Source organism: Canis lupus, chromosome 6 (assembly GCF_003254725.2).
Source record: "Canis lupus dingo isolate Sandy chromosome 6, ASM325472v2, whole genome shotgun sequence".
NCBI lineage: Eukaryota > Metazoa > Chordata > Mammalia > Carnivora > Canidae > Canis > Canis lupus.
Window position 1 is genome coordinate 37,722,415 of NC_064248.1, and position 26,792 is coordinate 37,749,206.

Below are 26,792 nucleotides of genomic sequence, written 5' to 3' on the forward strand. Positions count from 1 at the left end.
CACTTTTGTATATTGGCAGGTGACAGCTGCATTAAAAGATGGATTGCAATTGCACAAAAACATTACAAAAGGAGAGAAAATATTTGCAGGTCTTATAGCTGATAAGGACTTGATTCCAGGATCTATAAAGGACTCTTACAATTTAACAATGAAAAAACAACCCAATTTTAAAAAGCAGAGGTTTTGAATAGCCATTTCTCTAAAGAAGATACACAAATGGCCAGTAAACATATGAAAAGATGCCCAATATCAACAAATGCAAACCAAGGGATGCCTGAGTGGCTCAGCAGTTGAGCGTCTGCCTGTGGCTCAGGTCACGATCCTGGGATCCAGAATCGAGTCCCACATTGGGCTCCCCGCAGGGAGCCTGCTTCTCCCTCTGCCTGTGTCTCTGCCTCTGTCTCTATGTCTCTCATGAATAAATAAATACAATCTTAAAAAAAAACACAAACACAAACCACAGTGAGATAGCACTTCATACAGACTAGCGTGGTTATAACCAGTTGATGATAGCAAGTGCTAACAAGGACGTGGAGAAACTGAGATCCTCATACAGTACAGGTGGGGAACTGGGGTGCAGACCCTGGCAGCTCCTCAGAAACAGCTCAACATAAAGTTACCATATGACCCAGCAATTCTACTCCTGGTATTTACCCAAGAGAAATGAAAATACATATTCAGGGAAAAACCTAAAATTTTTATTTTATTTTATTTATTTGAGAGAGAGCAAGAGCAGGGAGGAGAGACGCAGGGAGAGGAAAAAGCAGACTCCCCATTGAGCAGGGAGGCCAATGCAGGGCTCAATCCAGGAACCCTGGGATCATGACCTGAGCCGAAGGCAGCTGCCTAACTGACTGACCCACACGGGTGCCCATTCACAGAAAAACTTGTACACGCATTCATAGCAGCACTATTCACAGGAGCCCCAAAGTGGAAACAACCAAATGTCTATGGGATGAATAGATAAACAAAAGTGGTCCATCCACACAGTGGAATATTATTCAGTCACGGAAAGGATAGGGTACTAACACCTGCTACGACACAACAGAAGCTTGCAGACATTGTGCTGAGTGAAGAGGGGGTTCAAGGGGGCACAGGGATGAGGAGTGATGCTAAGCATCATGGGGTTTCTTTCTTAGCTATGAAAATGTTCTCAAATTAGATTGTGGTGACGGTTGCATAATTCTGTGACTATAATGTAATTACTGAACTATATAAAGGGATGAAGGTTACATGAGGAATGGACCTCAGTAAAGCTGTAAAAGTAGCATTTTTCTTTTGGAAACTTTGGAGATAATTTCAACAGCGTGTATTGGATGGTATTTGGGAGTTGTTGTCAGAAGCAGTATTATGGGAAAGGTTTACAAGTCCTTATCTGCTGTAGATGGAAAATGCTTTTCAGGGATATCTGCAAGGTCCAGATTCCCCACTGCGCACAGATGCTTCCTTCTCCCCCTGTCTTGATGGAGGCCACCAGGAGACCAAATGACTTAGGTGGGAGTCATCCCCCTCCATGGTTAAACACAGACCAAACTCAGAAAATATGGTAACCTTACAGGTTGCTCATGGGTGAAGAGAAAGTACTTCTTATATGGAGTAGGTAATTGCAAGCCTGCAAGTAAGTAGTCTATGCTCAAGTTCTCTGGTGGAACCATGAGGGCAATGGGGACAGGGAGGATACTACATCTGAGGAACTGAGTACACCCTCAAATATGGCTGGGTGCCTTTCTCCAGCCTTCAGACTCTACTCACCTGGAGTTGAGCCTTATTTGCCAGAGGAAAACCAGACTGGAAGAGCCAACGTAGCATCAGAGGCTTGAAAACCTTTCGGGAATGAGTGATATTCATATTGGTAATTTTGTCACATTTATTCAAGGACCACAGTTGAACAAATACCCAAAGACTTTAAGATTCAGCTGTTATTTTGTTCAGAAGAGAAAAAACACATACAGGTTCTTCAAAACATAGCAAACAAACAAAGCTTTCCTTTAAGGAAGAGGTCCTATTGCAACCCTCTTAATTAAGAGTGGAAATCGAAGTTCATTTGCTTTTAGGTGACATCATTGACCAACAAAGTTGATTTAACAGACAGGTGTGGTGGGCTGAATCTGGCCCCCCAAGTATGTCTACATCCTAATCCCTAAAACCTGTAAATGTTACCTTATATGGCAAAAGGGACTGTGCAGATGTGATTACGAAACTTGAGATGGGGGGGTTATCTTGGATTATCTGGGTGGGCCCAATATAATCATGATGGCCCTTTCAAGAGGGTGCTGGTGGGTCAGAGCAAGAGGACAAGGTCATGTGGTGACATGTGGAGGCGTGCACTTTGAGGATGGAGAGGCCACAAGCCACAGAACACGAGCAGCCACTAGCTGAGAAAGTTGAGGAAACAGATTCAGCCTTGGACACCTGAATTTTGATTCTGTGAAACTGATTTTGGACTTCAAGATTTGCAACTCTAAGAGATTATGTTTGTGTTGTTTGAAGCCACTAAGTTTGTGGTCATGTTATAGAGCCAACAGGAAACTGACACATGTAAACTATGATTAGGAGGGCCTTGTGACAGCAAAACTGTGCTACAAAAAGATGGATGAGGTGGGAGCCAGTGAGGAATCAAGAGGCTCTACTGGTGAGAGGCTAGAGATGGGGGCAAGGTAAGGCGCAGGTGTAGTAATGAAGACAAGCTCCTCTAACATTTAACATGGTTGCCAGGAAGGGGACTGCAGCATAGTCTAAAAGCCACTGAGCTTCCATTAAGTCTCTCTCTGCCCAAAAGGCAAGAGGCTTTGTCAACTGCATTCAACACACTGTCACCAGGATCTCTGATTCAGGCAGGACAGGGCCCTGCTGAACAGCTATTTCTCTTGGCTGGGTGTGGGCTTAGTCTAAAACTAAAATGATAGAAAAATAAGGTTCTTGTCCTTAAAGAGCTTTTACTGTGTATGGTACAGTTCCCCAACTTTGGCACTACTGATACTTTGGGCCAGGAGACTGGACTGTGTTGTGGGGCTGTCCTGTCCACTGTGGGACATTTAGCTGCATCCCCGGTCTCTACCCATGAGAGGCCAGGAACTAGAACTACCCTCCCTCTCCCTGAGTCATAACAACCAACATTTCCACACATGACCAAATGTCCTCTGGGGGCGGGGGTAAAACTGCTCCCAGGTTGACCACCACTGGTGTGCACAGTAGAGCAGGGAGTAACACAATAAAATCTGCCTGGAACCAGTCAGAGAAGGTTTTGCTGAGTAGGATGTTCCTGTGAGATGGGAGGTGGAGGAAGTAGTGGAGGGAGGTGCCAGGTCCTAAAATCAAAGGAGAAGCATGTGCAGAGGCCTAGGGGGTGAAGATGCAGCAAAGGACACAGCCCGGAGGTGACTGGCAGTGACTAGAAGATACAGATGCTTTTGCAAGAATGTCATCTACCTGTTTCCTGCTTGAGGCAGTGCACCACTCTACCAACAGTCTTCTCTGAACTCAGAGGTCAGCTGGCTTGCTCTGGGTGACTAAACACTATACTGATTGGGTTTGGATTCTTTGGATTCTTACTTTGAGATAGTGAAAGGATGGAATTAGATCAATTCTCTGGCCTCATTCCAGAACTTTTACATTCTATACAAATATATTTTGTGTGTTTTTAGAAAATTCATTTAGATACAATGTATCAAAAAAGTAATCAATTTTAATGGGTTTTAGTAAATGTGCTGAGATAATCCACTTATTTATAAATAACACTTCCTCACTCCAATCATTTTGTTATTCTTAAGGCTGCTGGCCTAAGTGAGGAAGGAGAACAGTAAGGGTTCCCTTTGGTATGTCCTTAGCTGTCTACACGCGCTATGTGCTTCTTTCCTGTTGTAGCTTTCCCCTGTCACCTGGGTGGGGGCTATGGCAGCTGTGTAGATTTTTCCCAATCAAAGGTGCTTTCATATAAATGTGTGCGTGCACATGTAAAAGCACTATTTACTTGGAAATCCTCTCCTCATACAAACATGTTCAAAGTCTCACTCCATGTGCCCTTTGTTAAGAATAGCCAGGAATTGCAGTAAGAATATTAGGGGATTTATATTCCAATGAACTTTTGCCTTGAAATTCTAGTGGGTCACTGATCTTTATTAAAGAAGTGTGTATGTGATAAAGATTGTCTGGTATGACAGTACATTAACTATATGTGTGATTTACCCTTGAACGTATTTAGAGAATAAATAAAGGGACAGGGGCACCTGCAGGATCAGCCAGATTGTCTTAGCAGTTACTCTCTGCTGGAAAGCAGAGACCTCAGTTCTCTCTCACCTAACACCCAGACCTGACATCTCTTCACTCTGTCACTGACAGGGTCACATCCCCCTTGATGTCTTCTGGGACTCCTCAGCAGCCAAATATGCACTGGCATTCCTTGAGGACTTCTTGCTTTCCCTGTAAGTCACACACACAGTCTGTGATTTACATGCAAGTCAGGGGAAGGAGAAACACAGAAGCCTTATAGATGCTTTCCTTCTGAACAGGGAGAATGAGGCTTGCTCTCAGTCCCCGTGGTGGAGTCTGTGGTGCTGGTGGAGGTTTGAGCTCTGGCGAAAACTTTTCCCACATTGGCTGCACTGGTATGGCTTCTCTCCGGTGTGGATTCTCTGGTGCAGCTTTAGGGTAGACTGGCGCCCAAAGCAGTTCCCACATTCTCCGCATGTGTAGGGCCTCTCCCCTGTGTGTACGCGCTTGTGTCTTTTCAGCTCCGAATTCCATGTGAAGCTTTTCCCACAGTCATCACATTTGTACGGCTTCTTTGCTGAATGGGTTAGCTGGTGACCAAGACGTTGCAAACGACTGCTCAGGCTCCTTTTGCTTCCTTTGCTTTTCTTCAGCTCTCTCAGTGGGTGGCTTTTCAAGGGGCTGCTGATGTATTCCAGTTCTCTGCAATGTCTCTGGTAGTCAGCGAATGGCTTCTGAGCATTCGGGGGACTGACCTGCTTCCGTGACAACCGGGATTCATTCATATTCGCCCCTCTCGTCTCAGGACTCTGCAGACTATTCCCTTTGGATCTGCCAGGGGACACTGCACATGGCTTTCCTCCTTTAGCCCCCTCTGGCTGCGGATTTTCCTTGTTGTCACTTTTCATTCTGGGAGTCTCTATAATTAGAAAGAATATGTTTCATTTTCTGGGCTTTGAAGAAATCTCAGCAAAAGAGCTAAGAAATATTCTCTAAGTGTGGTCCTCCACTGGCGACTTCCATTCAACTCATATGTGGCACTTGTTACACAAGCAGGCTGCCCCTGCATCCCCGTGGCTGCTGAGTCAGAATCTCTGGGGGGTAGAGTGGGGGTTGGGACCTGGAAATCTATAGGAGTAACAGGCTCCTGGGGTGATTGTTATTTATATCAAAGTTAAGAACCAAGTTCTCCAACCCCATCTCTCTTACCTACCTTTAGGGAAACGTTAGGAAAAGAAGAAATATGGAAAAGCAAACCCGTCAGACTTGAGCACCAATTAACAAATGAGAGAGTTGAACTTTCAAAACTGCAAATATACTAACATGGACACTGAATGATCACCACTATATCTTGAAATAATGGAAATCCAGCAAATGTGGAGTGTTTCTTCATTACAAAGTGACAGCATTAGGGTTACGAACTGCAATACGGGTTAGACATGTATCCTAACTTCAGAAACTCTGCAATTTCTGACCATCAGGATTGAGGATCAGGATGGATCCTGATGGAATGTCTGTGGGCAAGTTGGAGGATCTACAGCTGTGTTATCCCACAGGATTTCTGACAGATGGGAAGTATGTGTGTATGTGCACATGTGCACATGCAATTCAATATGGCAGCCACTAGCTACATGTGGCTACTGAGTCCTTGAAATGTAGCTAGCATGACTGAGAAACAGAATTTTTAATTTTATCTAATTTTACCTAATTTTAATTCAAACTTAAATAAGCACCCTAAGCACCCTATGCAATTATGGTCAACTGCTTTTCTTTTCTTTTTTTAAAAGATTGTATTTATTCATGAGAGAGAGAGAGAGAGAGAGAGAGAGAGGCAGAGACACAGGCAGAGGGAGAAGCAGGTTTCATGCAGGAAGTCCGACTGGGACTGGATCCCAGGTCTCCAGGATCCCACCCTGGGCCAAGGTGGCGCTAAACTGCTGAGCCACCGGGGCTGCCCCTCATCTGCTTTTCAACAAGGTTGTCATGGCAATTAATTGGGGAAAGAATAGTCTCTCAGTAAAGGGTGCTGGGGGCAGCCCCGGTGGCGGTGGCGGTGGCGGTGGCGGTGGCGGTGGCACGGCGGTTTAGCACTGCGGTTTAGCACTGCCTGCAGCCTGGGGTGTGATCCTGGAGATCCCTGATCGAGTCCCAAGTCAGGTTCCCTGCATGGAGCCTGCTTCTCCCTCTGCCTGTGTCCAAGCCATTCTCTCTCTCTCTCAATAAATAAAATCTAAAAAAAAAAAAAAGAGAGAGGAAAGTTTAAAGGGGATCCCTGGGTGGCTCAGTGGTTTGGCGCCTGCCTTTGGCCCAGGGTGTGATCCTGGAGTCCCAGGATCGAGTCCCACGTCGGGCTCTGTGTGTGGAGCCTGCTTCTCCCTCTGCTTGTGTCTCTGCCTCTCTCTCTCTCTCTCTCTCTCTCTCTCGTGAATAAATAAATAAAATCTTTTTTAAAAAAAAGGGGGTGCTGGGACAACTGGATTTTCACATGCAAAAGAATGAGGTTGGACCCCTGCCTCACAACACACAAATAATAACTCAAAATGAATCAAAGACCTAAATAGAAGAGCTAAACCAATGTTTCTTTGAGCAAAACATAGGTTTAAATCTTTGTAATTTCAGATTAGGCAATGGTATTTTAGATATGTCACCAAAAACACAAGCAAAGAAGAGAAAAACAGATAAATTGGAGTTGATCAAAATTAGAAACATCTGTGCTTCAAAGGATACTATCAAGGAAGTGAAATAACAACTCACATGGAGAGAAAACAGGTGTTGAGTATCCAGGGTATATAAAGATTTTTTTTTTTAAGATTTTTTATTTATTTATTCACAAGAGACACAGAGACAAAGAGAGGCAGAGACATAGGCAGAGGGAGAAGCAGGCTCCCTGTGAGGAGCCCAATGCAGGACTCAATCCTGGACCCCAGATTACACCCTGAGCTGAAGAAGATGCTCAACCACTGAGCCACCCAAGCGCCCCTATAAAGAACTCTTACAACAACAAAATACTGACCCAATTAATAGATGGGCAAAGGATCTGAATGGATATTTCTCCAAAGAAGATATACAATTGACCAATAAGCACATGAAAAGATGTTCAACATCATTTACCATCAGGGAAGTAAAGCCTCCATGAGATACCGGTTTTTACCTAATGAGACTGCTATAACCGAAACACGACAAGTGTTGACAAGGATGTGGAGAAATTAGAATTCTTACAGGGACTGCTGGCGGAAATGTAATACGGCACAGCTGCTTTGGAAAAGAGTCTGGCGTTTCCTCAAAAGATTAAACATAGAGCTACTGTCTGACCCAGCAATTCCACTCCTAGGTATATAGCCAAGAGAAATGAAAACAATGTCCACACAAAAACTCATCCACAAAAGTTCATAGCAGCACTATTCATGATAGCCAAAAAGTGGAAACACCTTCCAAATGACCATCAACTGATGAATAAACAAAACGTCCATATAATGGAATATTAGCCATAAAAACAAATGAAGTGGTGACGCATGTTACAACATGGATAACTGAAAATGTGCTCAGTGAAAGAAGCCAGTCACAGAAGAGCACAACATATATCATCCTGAAATATCCACAATAAGCAAATCCAGAGACAAAGGAGATGGTGGTTGCCAGGGGCCAGAGAGTGGGTGTTAGAAAGTGACTACCGAGGAGTCTGGGTTTCTTTTTGAGGTCATGAAAATTTTCAAGAATTGGATAAATGGGGATGGTCGCAAACGTGTGTGAATGTACTAAACAACACTGAAATGCATACTTCAAAGGGGTGAATTTTATACTGTATCTCCTTAATAAAATTTACATAGTCACATGTGGCTAGAGGCAACTTACTGGGCAGTGCAGCTCTGAAGGGAGGCATTACTGGATCTTGGAGGTGAGGAACATGATAATCCACCTTCGGGGATCAAATAAAAGGAGACAGGGCCCACAAGCGCACTGAGATGCCTGCAATGAGGCAGGAGAAGGGAATGTGTGTGCTCAGGGGCATGAAGCCCATAGGTTATAGGGCAGGACCTCAGCCAGGGTCACAGTTCTTTTCTGTTGGATGCCCCAGGTCTTCTTTATTCCTATGTTCCAAGAATAACCAATCCAAGGTGTTTCACTGCATGTAGCAAATCTTAGGGAACCAAGGTGATCCAACCTTTTGGAAATCTTCTTTAACCTGCTGACTGTCCCCTCTATTCACATCACTAAGACTGACCAAAGTGTCTCCGTAACTCAATCTGAGATCACAGTACTGAGTACAGCAGGGCCAGCAATCACTGGCATTGTACCATGGACAGGGAAATGGACACAAGGATTTAAAGCACAGACAATGTCACAGGAGGAGGAAGAGGCAGAAAACAATATGGACCAGGTCTTTTCCTCTAATGAGCATAACATTCTTTAGACCCCTTCTCAACATGGGACCATTTTAAGGGCTGGAACTCGGCCACATTTGTATGGATGTTCATCAACGGTCATATGTGGATCTGTCTTCATTATAAGCAGCTCTGAAGGGGACAGAGTAGATAATCCTGTTGTGCACTGGACTGTCAAAGAGTCATTAATAGAAAATGACAGAACCACACTTCTTATATATACTATCACTGCCATTCTAATCAATGAAATTCATTAGGGAATAAAGACCTACAGTAACATAAAACATTTGAAAAACCAAGGTGCGGTCTATGGGTTTTCAGAACCACAAGATGTTCTGATGGAGGTAAAGAATTTTGGAGAGGGAGAGAAGAAGCATGGAGTGTTTACCTGTCCCAGCCAATTTGGGGCCTGGTTCCTGAAGGGGCGGGGATTTTTCCCAATGATGAGAGCTCAGCTGATCCTGAGATCCCGCCTGGGAAGGCTCCTCCACAGAACTCTCTCTGGGATACCTCCTAGGAGTTTGCAGTTGAAAGTCTGGGAGTTCCTGTTCTCCAAGCTGAGATCCAGTCTTCTCCAAGAGCACCTTCTGCCCTTGCATACAAACGGCCACCTAGGAACAAGCCCTATGCATTAGAGCACAGCTCAAGGACTGACTGGGGACAGCTTGACCTCTCACTGCTCTGTAATGATCCCTTTGCCCTGGGAATTACCCATAACAGCCTGGAGGCCAACTTTGAGAGACTGTGGAAACTCTCAAAGGTAGCATAAGGAAAGACATGCAGAATGACTAGGGAGATTAATCCTAACCCGTGGAGGCTGCTTCAAACCAGCTGAGACTTCCTGAGTGGGTGCCCCTAAATGAGGGTCTTTCTTAGAGCCTCAAAGTCATAAGAGAAAGCACAGATAACAAGGTCAGTCATGACACTGGCACAGCAGTATCTCACCCTATGTCCATCCGCCTCCTTACTTCTATTGAAAATAGGCCCCACTGGATCAGGAAGGAATATGATCAGGCCATTAAAAAAACTAGTAAATCGTCCTGCCCAAGGCTTCTCTGGTAAGGAGATCCCAGTGGTAGCAGGGCTCTGAGAGGACTACCCACCCTGTTTCCGACTGCCTCCATTCCTCAAAGCACGTGGTAGTTTGCTTTCTGCCTAGGCCCTGACTGGGGTCTGACCTGTAGATAGGGGTTGGAAGAAATACCCACCAAGTGAGCTGCAGCTTCCTGATCTGAAGGGAAGACACTTCACCAAAGCAAGGTCTACCATGAAGTTCCACCCAAGTCAAATTCCTACCCTACATGACCCTGCTGCTAAGAATCCTGACCCTAGGAAAACTTCAGAAGGAATGGGTGTGGGGAAATGTGTGGGCAACAATGCAAGGACCTTACTTGACCCTCTGCTTCCTCACTGGAGTGCCAGTGCCTGGGTTTTCTGAAAACCTGTTATTTTTCCCAGGGGGTGTTCCCAAATAGAGGTCAGAAGCCACATCTGAAGCCATTTCTGGACTCTGGCTAGGGAGGGATCCAGAGAGCAGATACTATCCAGGTGACAAAGAAATCCTGGGACCATGAGAGAGGGCCCTCCTTACCCACTGCTTTGGTCTCTTGGCTGCTCTTTGAAAATCTTCCACCAGGGTCACAATCTCCTTGCTGCTCATTGGACATCGATGCCTGACCCGAGCCTGGATCTCCGGAGGCAGGATGTTCAGGAACTGCTCCAGCACCAGCAGCTCCAGAATCTGCTCCTTGGTGTGCAGCTCGGGCTGCAGCCACTGACGGCAGAGCTGCTGGAGCCTGGAGAGGGCCTCCTGGGGTCCGGACACCTCTTGGTAACAGAACCGTCGGAAGCTCTGGCGGGAGAGCTCAGGATCGGGGCGGTCTTTTTGCAGAGTGGGTTCCCGTTTGTCTTCCAGCTTTGCTATAATGTGTCTTTCTGGCTTGGAAGAAGTCTGAATGTGGGACTGCGAGCTCAGAGTGATCTCCATCTTGGCCGCCATCTCGGGGCGCCGGGCTCTCTCTCCTTGAAGAGGCTCAGGCCTTTGGGCTCATGGTTCCGTACAAGTCTGTCCCAGTGTTAGCCAGGTGCTGGGGAGGGCGTGACAAGGCCAGGCCCCAAGCTCCTGAGTGCACCACAGGGCCTGAGGGTGGGGACAGTCTGTCCCCCTGGCACTTTCCTCAACTGCCTTGAAATAGAGGAAAGTCATAACGTCCTGCAGGGAACTGGGGGGAAATCCTTCTTTTATTTCATCGACAAGCGCACAAGGTCTCAGAGGAATTGCGCAACCTGCCGTTACTGGCGGTCGGGAAACCCCAGGAAAAGTTGGAGTTGTCACACAGGTGGCCTGCGCCACCTCCCCGGCAGCCGGGCGGCGCGGGCCTCGAGCATCTCGCCGGGAGCTGGGGGGGCAGGGGCGCGGAGCGCGCGGAGGGCCCGGCTCGCCGCAGGGCAGGCGGAGCGCCGCGTTTGCTCGCTCCCGACAGCCGGCAGGCCCTCCGCGCCGGCCTCCGAGGGCGCCCGGGCAGCCCCCGAGATGGGAGACGCTACGGCTCTGAGGCCCGCGGCTCAACTTCGTGGCTGCGTGCGAGCCCGGGGTGGCGCCTGAGGCGACAGCGTCCCTGACTGCCTGCACCCCACGCCCACCCGCCGCCGACTCACCTCTCAGGGGACCCGGGATGCGGCACCCAGGTGCCAGGGCTGGGGCGGGGCCGAGGCCGCTCGTCGCGGACACTCCCACTGGCTGAGGAGGAATGACGCGAGAAGTACTACGGAGGGCCCGCCCCCTCCCCTGGGGGATTGGCTCCCAGAGGGCGGCCTTTCGCGTCTATTTGCTGCTGAGTCTCTTCGAGCTAGCAGGAACGGCGACCGGCCTTCGTAGGGCACGCCGGGAGCTGTAGTCCAATGGCTCTGCTCACGAGCATGCGCAGCGGGTGGACGGGCGCCGGGGGATCCAGGCATTGACTTCCGGACCCGCGGCTGAGCGACTTGGTGAGTGATTTGCTTCCTCGTGGCCGCGGGCTCAAAACGAGGTCCGACGTCAGCCTGCCAGCCCCTCGCCACTGCGAGTCTTTTCAGGGCTGTGGGCACAGGCCCGGACAGCACCCCTCCCTCGAGCCGGCCAGCGGGACTCCCTGCGGGCTGTGACCTGAGGTGGCTTTTTTTTTTTTTTTTAATTTATTTTATTTTATTTTATTTTATTTATTTATTTTTTTTTTCTGAGGTGGCTTCTTCACGCCGCCGCGGAGTCTCCCGACCCTCGCGCCCCGGACGATCAGGGCATTAACGCCGAGCGAGACGCGCACCAGGCGGCTCCCACCTCGTCCTGCTTTCCACCGAGCGCCCGGGTCTTCGCTAGAGTGAAACACCAGAGCAGCGTTCTCAAACCAACTACAGACGACACGTTAGGGGTCAAGAGGAGCACAGGCTCCGTCTTTGCAGGGAATTACGATAGCATTTACTGAGTTAGTCATCAGGATAGGGTGCGGGACGGAGAAAATCTGCGGCATGGCAACATCTTCGGGGGCTGGACTTGGCTGCCGAGGAGCTGTGCCTTGTGAGGCTCCTAAATGCTACTAGTAGCGCCTTCCACTTCTCTATCTACAGCCTCTTGGGGCGCAGTATGTGTAAAAAAGATTATTAAGTGAAGGAAGTTCAAGTTCTTTGGAAGAAGAGCAACCTTGATCCATTTTTTTTTAAGTTTTTTTTTTTTTTTTTTCTTCCTGTGAACAGGTTCACTCCTTTGGTGGAGTACTGGAGTATTGAGTCACACAATTACATCCTCCAGATTCAGCAATTCCTAGGAAATTTGGAACTTCTCCCACTCCACCTGTAGGTAAAACCTCAGAGACTTTTGACAGGCTCAGTTGACGTCAGATGCCACTCCTGGGGTGGGGGTTGTGTGGGGAGGGGGGTCTTGTAATGAATAGCTGCACCGGAGCTGGAGGAGTTTAGAGGGGCTAGATCACAAAGGAAAAAGATACATTCAGAAGAAATACTGGAAACTAAAAGCATACATCAAGCCAGTCAATTCTCCTCCACACTATGTATCCTGGTGGTGGTAGGGAGGAGGGTGTAAATGATGAAGGGGTTAATCCAGAGGTACCTACCGGGAAGGTGGCTCCTGATTCTTGAGGGGAGGGAGGGCGAGGAACAAGACCCTGGCATATGGTGAACACGAGAAAGAACAGCTGGACTACACTGTGAAAGTAGTTTGGGAAATTCATGAGCACACACCAGTCCGGCTATAGAGAAAGCTGTTTGGATATTTCCAGTGCTTTAGATCCTCAGATTGTAGAGGGAGCAAAGGAAGAGGACAGAAGGTACATCACGAGAAGTAGAGGGAAGGAATGGGAGATAACTTTATGCCTTTTCCATTTTCTGCAGCCTCCCTTCCAAGTTGAGTCTTTTCCAACCGTGATTGTGCACCACTAAGCTATTCTTATGTCTTTCTGATTCTAGAAAGACTTTCACTGGTGTTCAGGAGACTGGCTTCCCCATGATGTGAGAAGAAATGGAATCTGATCTCCAGGGTAGAAGTGGCTACCAGTCAGCCAGTTTGCTGAAGCAAATCATGGCTGCACCAAGGAGTCCCCAGGCATACCTATTCCCATGCAAGAACTGCTCACAGGGACAGAAATCAACCTTTCACAGCAACAACCCCGACCCTGAAGCTTCCCGCCAGCACTTCAGGCAGTTCTGCTACCAGGAGGTAGCTGGCCCCCATGAAGCTTTCAGCAAGCTCTGGGAACTCTGTTGTCAGTGGCTAAGGCCTAAGATACATTCAAAAGAGCAAATGCTGGAGCTGCTGGTTTTGGAGCAGTTTCTGACCATCTTGCTGGAGGAGATCCAGACCTGGGTGAAGGAGCAACATCCAGAAAATGGTGAATAAGCTATGGCTCTGGTTGAGGATATACAGACTGGGTCTGGACAACAGGTGAAAAGAGACATTCAGAACCTGGTGAGTTCAGTAATGAAGAATTGAGTGAGAAACACAGGAATCTGGTTAGTGGAGAGAGAGCCCAGTGGAGAAATGCACAGTAGCCCTCCACCACCCACCAGAAACTATGCGCTACCTAGGGTGGTCCCGTGTTCTGTATCTGTGGGGAGAATTTCTCATTCGCTGCAATAATGTAGACACTGATAAATTCAGTGAATGTTTAGGGTCCCTAATACAGATGTAAAAGCTCAGATAGCTCCAACAGAAGGCCAGGGAATGGCCAACTATCCCTCACTCAGGAGTAGGGGAATGAGTTGGTGAATTAAAACCCAGAGTCTCCTGCTGAGAGGTTCCCTGAGTGCAGATGCCATGTGTTCAACAGTTAAGAAGTTGTATCAGAGCTGCTCCTGCTGCCGGGTTTCAGGGGTCAGTATGGGGCAGGTGATGCTTTCACAAAGTATGCACTTGTCAAAAAGAGACTAGGTCTGACATCCAGTCAGCGTAACCATATTGTCCTTTTAGGAGAAGGGAGGTGAGAAAGGCACAGAAGGACAAAAGGAACATGGCTTTGGTTGTGGGATTTGTGGGCAGAAGACAAGTGAGATCCCAGAGTCTGAGAGAGGCACATAGTAATGAGAAGTGTGGGTCAGAGGGACACTGTAGCCTGAGAGCCTCTGGTCACCAGGAAGTAGCTCGCTGGGTGCAGAGACTGCATGGCTGCAACGGGAGGTGCTGGCTTCCATCTTCAGGGACAAGGGAGACCTCTCCTTGGGCTGTGGGAGGAAGAGTGGTGCTGACATAATGTGGAGAAGGCAGAGCCGTGTGGTGGGGACACATTAGGGTCCGAACTGAGGAAGTTCACGAAGGATCCATGGGATTGGGATAGTTAGTAACACCTGGGAGGGAGGGGAGCCGGGCAAGCAGTAGCACATGCGTGGAGGCAGTTTGGAGAAGTGAGGAGCAGGAGCCCCTGCATGCTGATAGTCATCCTGCTCCAGATCTCCTCGCCCTCTCTCTGTGGTGACGGTCTCTCCTGTGACACCCACATTTCACAGCCAAGCTGTTTATGGGAGCAAACGGTATAGGAATGTAAGGGTTAAAGAGTGACCTGAAATCTATCTGGGATGTGAAAGGCAGAGCATGAAACAGGTGAGCAAGAAGTGGAGGTGAGAGGGAGCAGGGGAGGTTGGCAGCACTTGCCAGGACGCCAGCTGCCGCTGTGTACCACCCCTCAGTCACTTGAAGGACAGTTGTAAGCTTGGGACGTAAGGGATGCAGGTGGCTCTGAGTGACCCAGGGAGCGTTGAGGTACCTGCAGTGTGTCACGTATTGGGGATTTCCCAGTGAACAGGGCAGGCGTGGTCCCTGGCCTGCAGGAGCCCGCACTCCATGGGGGAAAGAGACAACAAGCAAAGGAAGGCAGATACTTTCAGAGAAGTGCTCTATGGGACCGAGCCAGCTGCTGTGCTGGAGAATGACTGGGGGGGGGGGGGGGGGGGGGGGCGCGGCTGACAGGAGTGGGTGTGGCATCTCCAAGGGAACACTGGAGCTGAGCTGAGGGAAGGAGCAGCTGTCTCAGGAGCCTCAGGGGGCAGAACATTTGGCACACTTGGCAGGGAAGTGAGGGTTGGCTTTGGGATCCAGGAGAAGAGGTGTAGGGCAGAAGGCAATGTCAACAGGGACAGTATGAGCTGAGCTTTAACAAGACCTATTAGATTCTGTGTAGGCAGAGGGTGGATGACAGTCTAGCAGCAGAGTCCTGGAGCAGGCTGTGGGGTTCAGACAGGGCCCAGGGGAGGGCTTTCTCTTCTGCTGAGCCAACTGAGCAGATTTAGTGAGGCCCTGCACGTCGGGGGAGAGGCCCCACACGCAGTGGTGGCAGCAGTGTGCCATACAGGAGGCTGACGTGCTCACCTGCAGCAGATGTGCTCCCTGATCAGCTCTTGGCCATGCCACTACTCTGCTCGGTGCTTTCAGGTAATGGTCTTAGTCACTAGAGACAAGGTGAATGAGACCAAATTCTATTCTTTATTATTATTCTTTTTTAAGTTACAAGGGCCCTGAGAGTATTTCTCTTCTGCTTATGTCCCATGTCGTTTCCTAATGCCACTCATAAGGGCTTTACAGTCCATGAGGCAGGGATTTATAGTGACAGGTGATGGGTTCTGTTCTCAGGTCTTAGATTCTGAGGACTGGAAAGTGCTGAACGAAGAGACAACCCTGTTGGGAGCAGCTAGAGAGTCCCAGAGATCCCATCTGAAATAGGTTCATCCAGAGGAAAGCACCTTGGAAGGGTCATGGAGCTCACAACAAAGAGCAGGGGAACAGTCAGAAGGTAAGCAGAAGTCTCTGCCCTCATTGGGGGCTAGGGAGGAATGCAGGTCTAAGCTTGAGTAAGGTGCGGGGTTCTAGATTCAATGCTTTTAAAATAGTCACAAAACAAAATTTGAAATGCTACCTGAGGGTAATAGCACTTAGGGTGATTTCTTATGTGTCACCCTAATTCTCCTTCACTACAATTTAATTCTATTACTTCTAAACCAGGTATATTCACATCTGTACAATTACCCTCACACACACACCAGCTTTTCATGTACTTGAGACAAAACCCCTTTCTCATCCAGCTTAATTTTTGGTGAGTCAGTCAGAGGGAGAAAGAGAATCGCAAGCAGTTTCCCAGCTGAGTGCAAACACGGATGTGGGGCTTGATCCCAGGACCTTCCGATCATGACCAGAGCCAGAGACAGATACTTAACAGACGAAGCTACCCAGGCTCCTAGAAAAAAATTCAAAACATTTTTTAACTGGAGTGAAATTCATATAACAAAATTAACCATTTTCAAGTGAACAGTCCAGGAGCATTCAGCACACACGTTCACAAGGTGATACAATCACCACCTCTATCCAGTTCCAAAACATTTTCAGCCCCCCAAAAGGAAACCCTGGACCCATTGGGGAAGTTATTCTTTATTCTGTGGATTTGCTCATTATGAAATTTCTAAAAAGAGTATCCTACAACAAGTGACCTTCCCTGCCTGCTCACCCTCACTGAGCAGATGTCAAGCCTGCATCACTACTTTGCTCATTTCAAGGCTGAATAATACTCCATTAGGGGGTCAGACCAAGGTTCTGTCTTTCTACATCTCTTCCAGTGAAGCACTGTGGTTGTACACGTTTCAAGACCACCCACAACCACTGCTGCCTTGTAAGCTTCCATTATAGAGTGATCAGTAACTTATTTTTAAAATTTTACTTATCTAAGTAATCTCTACACCCAACCTGGGGCTCAAACTCCCAACTTCAAGATAGTCACATGCTCTTCTGACTGAGTCAGTCAGGCGGTACGCCTATTCAGTAAGTTGTCTTTACTTAATCTAAATCCTAGAGGAAAACATTACATATTCACACTGTTTGTGTTGTCTACCTTCCGTTTGTGAATTGTCTACCTTCCGTTTATGAAATGGAAAAGTGTCTAACAGGTCTATTTGTTATAGTGTTTTCTAAGCAGATGAAACAATGAGTATCAGTATAAATCCTAGCATTTTTTTTTTTAAATTCTTGGAAACATTGCCACCCTCTGGTGTGTGGCTTCTGAGACTTTGGGGTTGAGTTTGAAGGGGGGCAGGACTAACCATGTGCCTGATTCCATTTTTACTGCTCACCCTGCCTTCAGGCTGCTCAGATCCCAAGTACTGTAACCTCCTCAGGATCACATCTTGTGGTGTCCTCTGAGGCTCCATTAATAAGTCAACAAAACAACCATTTCCTTACTAGATTCTTAAAATCTTTTTTTTAATTTTTATTGATTTATGATCGTCACAGAGAGAGAGAGAGAGAGAGACAGAGAGACAGAGAGGCAGAGACACAGGCAGAGGGAGAAGCAGGCTCCATGCACCGGGAGCCTGATGTGGGATTCAATCCCGGGTCTCCAGGATCGTGCCCTGGGCCAAAGGCAGGCGCCAAACTGCTGCGCCACCCAGGGATCCCTCCTTACTAGATTCTTAAAGAGGGATTTCAAGAACAGAATATATATGCTAGCGTGAAAAAAATAAAAGGCTTGAGTTACTGTGCTATTTTGAGTACTAGGGTCATCTCTGGGGCCCAGGTGAGGTGTGTTTGATGCATGTTGTCTCCTGAGGTTCCCATTTCACTCTAAGCCCAAGCCCCTTCCTCCCCAAGATGTTAGAAAGATCATGAGGTCCACACATTGGCACACCTTTGCTTGCTGTCTATCCATCTGATGTCTCTACGTGGCCCTTTGCTCCCCCTGGTGCTTCCCAGGGAGGAAGCCTGTGGTCCCATCTCTGCCCCATGCCAGGCAACAGCAGTGCTGTTTTATGGGTAGCAGCGGCCCCCCATGTTGTTACAGGGACCGGTCCCATGTGAGGACAGAGCCGGATCCCTCTGTCAGGAAGGACAGACGCACGTGGGCTTTGCACAGAGGGCCCTCTACAAGGGGGTGACATGGAAGAAGGACAGAAAGAACTCTCTGGGTAAGGAGGTCCCGTCCCACAGGTCCAGGCTGGCTGTGTTCATTTGCTAAGAGAGAGACATAGACCAGAAGATGCAAGAAAGAAGGCCACAGGCAGGAGTGTGGAGACTGTTGGGGCGAGGGAAGCAGGAGACAAACAGGGAGAGTCTGAGCATAGGAAGGACACGCAGACTGCAGGAAAGGTAAAGCTAGGCGCCAGAGGGGTGAGGACAGGGCGGACAGCACCTGTGACAGCGAGCGGGAACAAGGCGGGGGCAGGATGCAGGAAGCAATGGGGACTGAGTGCGGAGGTAAAGCCTGGGGCCGCGTGTAGCTGGGACAAACGAGGCACCATCCGAGGGACACCACAGCGACGCGAGTGAACGTGCGCTCACACACCTCGGAGAGCATTCCCGATGGGCAGGGGTGAGCCTGGCATGCACCTGAGCTGTGCTGCTGTGCTACTAGGCCCAGACCTTCAGGAGGCAGCCAGCCCTTGCAGGGTGTCACACCAGGAGAGCCACACGCCCTCAGGAATTACCCCAACTGTGGACATGGGCGAGCACCACAGGTCACACAGGTCACCTCACGAGAAATGGGGGGGAGGGGATTCAGGAGAAAGAGAAACAAAAGGGCGGCTCTGGTAAATACTCCACAACCCCTTATCATCAGAGGATGGCCTTTCCACTCTGCTGAACGTCTGTGTTTCAGGAGAGGAGCCCACTGTGCTGGCTTCCCAGGGATGGCAGCTCAGTCGTGGCAGAGCTGCACAAACCATGTGTCACCTCCTGGGCTGCTAACCTTACTTACCGTGTGGGATGCAGGCCCCTGTATGTCATCGTGTCCCCTGTCTTTGTACAGCAGGCGGGCCCTGCGGCGATGCACCCAAGCCAGTCTTGGCCATCGTCTGGAATGCTCAACATCATGAGGAACTCCAGACTCCTCAGCACAGCCAGCCCGACAGGATGGTGGCAGAATGACTCAGGGAGCAGGGGCTTCTGCGGGCCCCAGGGCAGTCTCACACCAAGTTCCATGGCCTGGGGTCGAGATACCGCAAGGGGAGGGGAGGCCGTGTGCCCGAGCCCTGTGTCCTTTCTGAGAAGTGCATGCCCTCTCAAGCTCCTGGGCCTCTGCACCCAAGGAGGCAAGCTGTGCTGTTCCTGGCCAGGAGGGAAGGGCAACAGAGGCTGGAGAGCTGAGCCAGCAGGAGGGCGAGCCCATGGAGGCTGGAGAAGGGGCCTGGACAGATGGTGCGGCCAGGGATGGAAAGACTTCCAGGATCCTGACCGGGAAGGAGGCCTCACCTGCCAGTCCTGTTCCCACACACATGGGTAGCAGTGCTGGCTCTGACCGCCAAGGCACAGCTGGGAAGTCCACCCAGAGTCCCTCAGGCCAGCACTCGAGAGGGAGCTGCCTCTGCTGCTGCCATGCTCAGTGCCCTGCTGGCCGGCCCTTGTTCCCTTGCCCTCCAGTGACAGTCCGCCTCCACCACCTCTTCCACGGAGTACATGGTGTTTTTCCTGTGCAGCTCCTATCCTCGGTTTTCTCAGACTGCCACAGGCCTCCAGCCTGGACTCTGTCCCCTTCTCCTCCAGCATCACCCTCCTTTCTTGAGCTGAGTGTGGGCCGGCCGTGTCCTGGCAACACACTTTCTGCTCGTTTCACCTGAGCTCAGGCAGCCTGTTGTTACTCTGGTGCAGCTGTAAGGATTCCAGGTGGAGCCTGGCTGGCAGGCTGACAGACTGGCAGGTGACAGAGCTGACCTCTCTGCCTTGCATGTGTCACTGTGTTCGAACATCCAAAAAGACCACAGTGTGGGACAGTAGGTGGAATCTAGGGGTGTTTCCCCGTGACCACAGGGTTTGGAGCTTGAAAATACTACAGCTGGAAAAGAAACTAGGCTATCCCTTAGCAGAAGGCTGAATACTGTGAAGAATTCCATCCCGGGGGCCCCTGGGTGGCTCCATTGGTAAAGCACCTGCCTTCGTCAAAGGTCATGATCTCCGGGTCTTCAGATTGATCCCCACTTCAAGTTTCCTCCGTGGGGAGTCAGCTCCCTCCTCTCCTTCTGCCTCTCCTGGTCCCCACCTCGCCCTGCTCATACTGCCTCTCTCTTTCTCTCTCAAATAAATCAATAAAATCTTTGTATTTAAAAAAAAAAAAAAAAGACTCAGGATCCCTGAATGGCTTAGTGGTTTAGTGCCTGCCTTTGTCCCAGGGCATGATTCTGGAGTCCTGGGATCGAGTCCCATGTCAGGCTCCCTGCATGGAGCCTGCTTCTCCCTCTGCCTATGACTCTGCCTCTCTCTCTCGAATGAATGAATGAATGAATGAATAAATAAATAAAACCTTAAAAAAAAGACTCCTTTTAGGTATTTCCTTTATGCTGCTTTAACTCTAACTTTCCTCAATGCTCTGTTCCTTCTCCACAGTCCAGTGTCTTTGTTCCCTCAGGTCTTGAGATCAAGAACAAAACTAAAAAGGAGAATCAGAAATGGGATGGTTTGGGGCAAGCAGAAGCGAAGAAGACCCTATGGAGAAAGTCTAGTGAGACGTTTTGGCGCCCTGAGCCCAAGAGAGGCCAGAAAGGCGAGCCTCTGTTAAGAGGGCAGTGGAGATGCCCTGCAGGGGAGCAAGAGGGGAGACCCCCATCCCAGGAGAGGTGGAGTCAGCAGATACTCCGTGCTGGGGAGAAGGCCTATGCCCATGTCCTAAGCCTGGGAGATGGCTCTTGGGGCTCTCCCTGTCTCCACCAGCCAGTCGCTCAAGTGGAGAAATCATCGAAGTGCCAGCAGTGTGGGAAAAGCTTTAGTTGAGGTTCTTACCTCGTTCGGCACCAGAGAATCCACACAGGAGAGAAGCCTCACAGGTGCAGGGAATGTGGGAAAGGCTTCAGCGAGCGCTCCAATCTCACTGCCCACCTAAGGACACACACGGGGGAGCGACCCTACCACTGTGGGGAGTGTGGGAAAAGCTTCAACCAGAGCTCCAGTCTCATTGTACATCTTCAACCAGAGCTCCAGGACCCACACTGGGGAGAAGCCTTACCAGTGCACCACCTGTGGGAAGAGATTCAACAACAGCTCCCAGTTCAGTGCTCACCGGCGAGGCCACGCAGGGCAGGGCCCCCACCCATGTGCACAGTGTGGGAAAAGCTTCAAGATCAGCTCCCGTTCCAGTGCCCAGCAGAAGACACGCTGGGGAGAAGCCCTCCACGTGCTCTGGGTGTGAGAAAAGCTTCCCCAAGAACCCTGTCCTCATCCGCCAGCAGGGGGCACACAGAGAAGACACACTCACACCCCAAGAAGGGACACGGGCTATGAGGGTGTAGGAAAGCCAACAGATCAGTTCTGTAGTTTGAGTCTCTCCTGGAACTTCCATTGGTTTCTGGATGGGGCCTACAAGTATCCTAAACCAATACAGACAACTAGCAGCTGCTCTAGGTCTTTCTACCTGAGAAGAGGTCCTGCTTTGTATCCCAGCCACTCACAGAAGAGGAAAGCAGGAAGGATGGGTTAAGCCACAGGGGACAGCTACTCTAAGTGACTTACTCTCAGAGCAAGCATGGTATCTGGGTTCCTCTTTCTAAGATTTCTCATCTACATCACCCCCATCCAGGTTCCTGCTTCCTTGTCAGTTATATTTAATGGTTTCTACAGGTTTATATGCATTACTATTTCTAATGAAAATAAAGGTGTTCCCCCTTCCACTCTCTTAACCTTTGGCGCTAATTTTCTGTGTTAGAAACTTTATCTTTGGGGATCCCTGGGTGTCTCAGTGGTTTAGCGCCAGCCTTTGGCCCAGGGTGCGATCCTGGAGTTCAGGGGTTGAGTCCCACATTGGGCTCCCAGCATGGAGCCTGCTTCTCCCTCTGCCTGTGTCTCCCTCCCTCTCTCTCTCTGTCTCTGCCTATCTTAAATAAATAAATAAATAAATAAATAAATAAATAAATCTTAAAAAAAAAAAAAAGAAACTTTATCTTCAGGGTGCATAGGTAGCTCAGTCAGTTGACTCTGACTTCAACTCAGCTTATCACCCTGGGGTCTTGGGATCGAGCCCTGCAATGGGCTTCCTGCTCAGCCATGAGTCTGTTCTCCCTTTGACTCTGCCTCTCCCACCACGTGTTCCCTTGAGCTCACTCTGAAATGAATAAAATCTTTAAAAAAAAAAAAAAAGGAAATTTAATCCTCACATAGAGGCACAGAGATCTTGAAGGATCCAAGGGTAGACCCTTCCTCAGCTCAGTAGGATATTCAGAGAAGCAGCAGCTTTTTGGGGGTCGGTGGCTGTCCCATGCTGAGAGGGGACACCACAAGTGTAAGAAGACCCAAGAGGAAGGAAGGGGGTTGATGAGTACTAAGAAACAATCTATAACTCACTGATTCTGAAGAGACTTAGATATTTCCTTCTCTGAAATTCAATGCATAAAACCTGGTAAAAGGTGAGCATGTTGTCTCAGTTCCTGGCCTGTGCAACCCAGATGTTAGTACCTTGTCCAGGTATGGTGAGAGCGAGTGTCATGGTTTCTGCCGCAGTCTTTTTGAGGATTTAATAAGAGCAAAGAACAATATTCTACCTCCAAACCCCCTTCCCTTCAAAAAATTTAATTTGGGGAAGCAAAGCGAAGTAAGGCAAGTCCTAGGAATACATGTCAGTGTTTCCTACAGTAGAGCCTTACCTGGGCCCCCCACATTTCCCTGCACACACTGTCCCCAGCACGGCCCTCACGACAGCCTGTTCAGCGCAGTTCCCAGAGTCCCAGGCTTCATTCTCTACACAGAGTGGTAAAAAGAATGCTTTTCCAGAGCCTAGGGGAAGGCAAACAGATGGGCTTCACTGAACATCATGGTGGGAACAGAGAGGCAGCCCAGAATGGATCAATTAGGGAAGGCTTTGGAGGCCTCCTCCAAGAGCCAGTTTTTCTGAATGAGGAAATGGAGGTCAATAGAAAGAACAAGGAATGCAGATGCGAATGAGACTGCTCTAGAAGGCTCCTCCCACTCCCAGGGTATTGTGGGCAGGGAGTTGGGGGCAACTGCTGCCTGCCACCCTGTGGAAGGAGGGGGCTGCCCCCTCCACTCATTTCATGCTCCAGTCAGCTGTGCAGACAAGAGAAGTCCGTACCAGAGCTCCTAACTCCTGCCTGTCAACTGCCCCAAATAGTCTAGAGGAGACAGGTAGGAGCTGGAGAACATATTCCTTTACTCCCTCCTTCAAGAGATACTTGATTACATGGGAAGGGCTGAAAAAAAAAAATCTTCCAGGATATGCTGGACCGGTGCCCCAAGGGGAGACGGGGTGGCGCGCCGGCCACCTACTCCCTCTGGCTCCCCAGAGGGGCGAGGCCCAGCTTGCGGCCACTCGTGGTCTTTGAGTTCGGGGATGGGAGGCCACAGCTGCAGGGGAGAAGGAGGAGCCGCAGCGCTCGGGGCCTTCCCAGCAGAAGTCAGCTTCACACAGTCCATTCACCAGCCGCGCCATCTTAGCCAGCGCGCTGCACCGGAAGCGGCCGCGCGGCATGCCGGAATGCTCGGAAAGCCCGGCGCATGCGCACCAGAAAGGCCTCAAGGAGCGGCGCGGAGGACGCAGGCGCGAGCTAAGGAGCGTCGTCTGGTTTCCGCCCTTCCGCTAACCAACCGCCATTCTTCCCGAGGAATCGGCGCGTGGTAGCCGCTGGCGTCCTGTCCTCAGTCAGACTGCGGGGGAACTTGGGCGGCGCCCTTGGCGTTTGTCCGCTCCCTGTTGCTCACTGCTCTATCTGTTGGCCGGCGCTTCCGCTGCTTGGCTTCGGCGGTTTTCCTTCACCTCAGGTACAGGCGTCGCAGCAAACGTAGTCCAAGGCCGTCACGTGCTGTTGGTGTGCTGGGCGCAGTGCTAGCACAGTGGGGGCGCGTTCACTCTACGTAATCCTCACCACGGTCCTCTGAAGTCAGTAGTATTGCCGTTGTCATCCTCCAGAAGAGGAAACGAAGACTTTCTCCGTGACTACCGTGACGAAAGTAAGCTTTCCAACCCGGTGTTTTCTTCCTCCTGTCGTTCTTAATACTCGTGAGTACCGCAAGCCCTTCTTAGGTGAAAAAGTCTCCCCGTTCCTTATTTCCGAACCACAGTCTTTCGCCAGAGGAAATAACTGTTACTTGTCTGTATATCTTTCTGTACCTTCCTGTGCAGTTTTGCCAAATCTTGAAGGTTTTCTTTTTTTTCTTTTTTTTTCTTTTTTAATATTTTATTTATTTATTCCTGAGAGAGAGAGACAGAGACACAGGCAGAGGGAGAAGCAGGCCCCACGCAGGGAGCCCAACGTCGGACTCTATCCGGGGTCTCCAGGACCACGCCCTGGGCTGAAGGCAGCGCTAAACCGCTGAGCCACCCGGGCTGCCCTCTTGAAGGTTTTCTATTTCAATATTACGACCACACCTTTTAACCTGAGGTTGTTTCGTGTAGTCATGTACCGCAATATATCCAATCAATCATTTCCATTTTGGTGGACATTGAAATACTTTTCTAATTTTATGTGGCTGTCCCATCCTTGATTTGGGATATTCTGAATATATTTTGAAGAGGGAGCTGATAGATTGGGATGTGGAATTTGAGGGGCATAACAGTGGAGACTTCTCCGTGGTCTCTCTGCCCTTATCCTGGATTGCTCATTCATCCATCATTTATGAGGACACTGGTTGTCCAGTGAAGGAGTATACTGGATCAGGGTATAAATAGAGGGAGGTGGGAAGTGAAATAGACTGATTAACCTCCCTCCGAAAGCCTCCACTTTGATTATTATTATTTTTTAAAAATTTTAGTTATTTATTCATGAGAGACACAGAGAGAAAGAGAGAGAGGCAGAGACACAGTCAGATGGAGAAGCCCACTCCATGCAGGGAGCTCTATGGGGGACTCGATCCGGGAACTCCATCCCAGGGCTCCAGGATCATGCCCTTGGCGGAAGGCAGGCGCTAAACCTTGGAGCCACCCAGAGATCCCCTTCATCTTGGTTATATATAACACGGGAACAGTTTCCACAAAGCACTCCCCCACACATAACCTATATGATTTTACAGTGTTCCTGCCTGGCATTCTATTCATTTTACAGGTAATGAAAAGGAGGGCTGAAGAGCTCAGATCCACTAGTTACCATATCCCATTTTCTTCCAGAGTACTCAGAATGCCTCTTAGCTCCTCATGCCATAAATTGTCTAAGTTCTCTGCTGTCTCCCTAGTCAGAGACCAATGTAACGAGACAGCTACATGGTTAGGAAAGAGAGAGAGTGTGTGTACGGGAGTGAGCAGAGTGTGATTGTAGAAGAAGCCCAGTATGTTTTACTGTGCCCCTAATGCCAAGTTAGATTTAAAGTATTCTGTGTTTCAGTAGGGAGATCTTCATTACTGCAAAGTGTTTAAAGATTCCCTATTTTCCTCTTATTTCCTCCCAAGTTATTTATTAATGTAACTGGTTTGGTGAGACAATATGACTGCTCAGTCTCCTTGGTAGTTATATTTCTCATCAATGAATCCAGTGTCGTTCTCGTTTTATTTATTTGTATATTTTTAAAAAGTTTTTATTAATTTATTCATGAGAGACAGACAGACAGGCAGAGATACAGGCAGAGGGAGAAGCAGGCTCCATGCAGGGAGCCTGATGTGGGACTCGACCCAGGTCTCCAGGACCACGCCCTGGACTGAAGGCGGTGCTAAACCACTGAGCCACCGGGGCTGCCGTCGTTCTCGTTTCATATATTAACTTAGGAGCTTATTAGTCTTTGCAATCCTGCTGTCTGAGAACTTCATCTACTCTAAGTGTGCTGACCAATAAAAATTCTGAACCAGCAAGTCCATGGACTTTGATAAATGCACCAAGATAATGCCAGTACTTGGGTAGTCCTGGAAACACACTTGAAATATTACTGAGTGGAAAACTGAGAAAATAGGTCATGGCTCTGGTAGTAGGTGTGTATTCATTCCCATGGCAAGTCTAGTAACATGCTGTATCGCATATGGGCATTCTGATTCCAATACCTGAGTTCCTCAAAGTGACTCATGGTGTGCTGGCTGACTTCCAGGAATGTTAAGCCTGAGAAAATAGATCTGGAGGCAGGGGACATCCTTTATGGATAGCTTTTATGCTCTTAAACTTGCTTAAGGAATCTCAGAGCATCCCATAATTCAGTAATCATACTAATAATATATTCAAATGCTGGTAACAAATTTCATGGGTGGGACTTGGGAGGAGGTAAGTTCAATAAATAGTTTTGATTCAAAGGAAAATAAAATTCTTTTTTTCTCGTTAAATAGTGGATGAAGCAGAAAGTGGCATGTAGACATAAAGGACGGTAAACAAGATGACAGAGGATAGGAAGTATGGTAGACAGGCTGAAATACTGAGAAGAGACTGAGATGGAGAAAGGGAATGGAAAGGGTACAAAGATGAATTGTGTGAGTTTTCATTGGGGATTAATCATACCTGGTTTGATTTTCTGGAATAATAGCATCACTATATAAAGTTATTGCACACAGAACTGCTTTTTATTTTATCTTTTTTATAATTATTTTTTTAAGATTTTATCTATTTAATCACGATAGACATAGAGATAGAGAGAGAGAGAGGCAGAGACACAGGCAGAGGGAGAAGCAGGCTCCACACAGGGAGCCCAACGCGGGATTCGATCCTGGGTCTTCAGGATCGTACCCTGGGCCAAAGGCAGGTGCCAAACCGCTGCGCCACCCAGGGATCCACAAGAACTGCTTTTTAAAGTACAGAATTCTCTAGAAATACAAAGACATGTAACATTTATTACAC

At 48.8% G+C, this 26,792-nt stretch overlaps 1 protein-coding gene and 1 long non-coding RNA gene across 23 annotated transcripts in view; one reads left to right on the forward strand and one right to left on the reverse strand.

The window, feature by feature from the left end:
- Positions 1-1,853: 1,853 nt before the first annotated feature.
- On the reverse strand, positions 1,854-10,940 carry ZNF174 (zinc finger protein 174). Its single transcript, XM_025416732.3, has 3 exons — positions 10,183-10,940; positions 8,980-9,202; positions 1,854-5,128 (listed from the first exon to the last, which is right to left on the reverse strand). The coding sequence occupies exons 1-3, from the start codon at positions 10,588-10,590 to the stop codon at positions 4,527-4,529; spliced, it is 1,233 nt and encodes a 410-aa protein (XP_025272517.1). The 5' UTR covers positions 10,591-10,940; the 3' UTR covers positions 1,854-4,526.
- Positions 10,941-11,448: 508 nt separating this feature from the next.
- The window catches only part of LOC112640463 (uncharacterized), a 43,841-nt gene continuing 28,497 nt past the window's right edge, over positions 11,449-26,792 (forward strand). For 9 of the 22 annotated variants that reach the window (XR_007411285.1, XR_007411283.1, XR_007411284.1 and 6 more), the window contains exons 1-5: positions 11,449-11,579; positions 11,812-12,423; positions 13,050-13,548; positions 15,703-15,862; positions 17,897-23,997. This is a non-coding gene — a long non-coding RNA (uncharacterized LOC112640463). Of the gene's footprint in view, positions 11,580-11,811; positions 12,424-13,049; positions 13,549-15,702; positions 15,863-17,896; positions 24,047-26,287; positions 26,429-26,792 lie in introns of all 22 variants that reach the window. The other 13 variants (XR_007411286.1, XR_007411290.1, XR_007411287.1 and 10 more) reach the window with 12 other exon arrangements.

Excerpts from the sequence above, each read along its gene's own strand:
- ZNF174 (XM_025416732.3), bottom strand. The coding sequence starts at position 10,590 with ATGGCGGCCAAGATGGAGATCACTCTGAGCTCGCAGTCCCACATTCAG. Across the intron at positions 9,203-10,182 it reads CCAAGAGACCAAAGCAGTGG|GTGGCCGTTTGTATGCAAGG; the intron begins GTAAGGAGGGCC and ends GCTTGTTCCTAG. Across the intron at positions 5,129-8,979 it reads CCCCAAATTGGCTGGGACAG|AGACTCCCAGAATGAAAAGT; the intron begins GTAAACACTCCA and ends TTCTAATTATAG.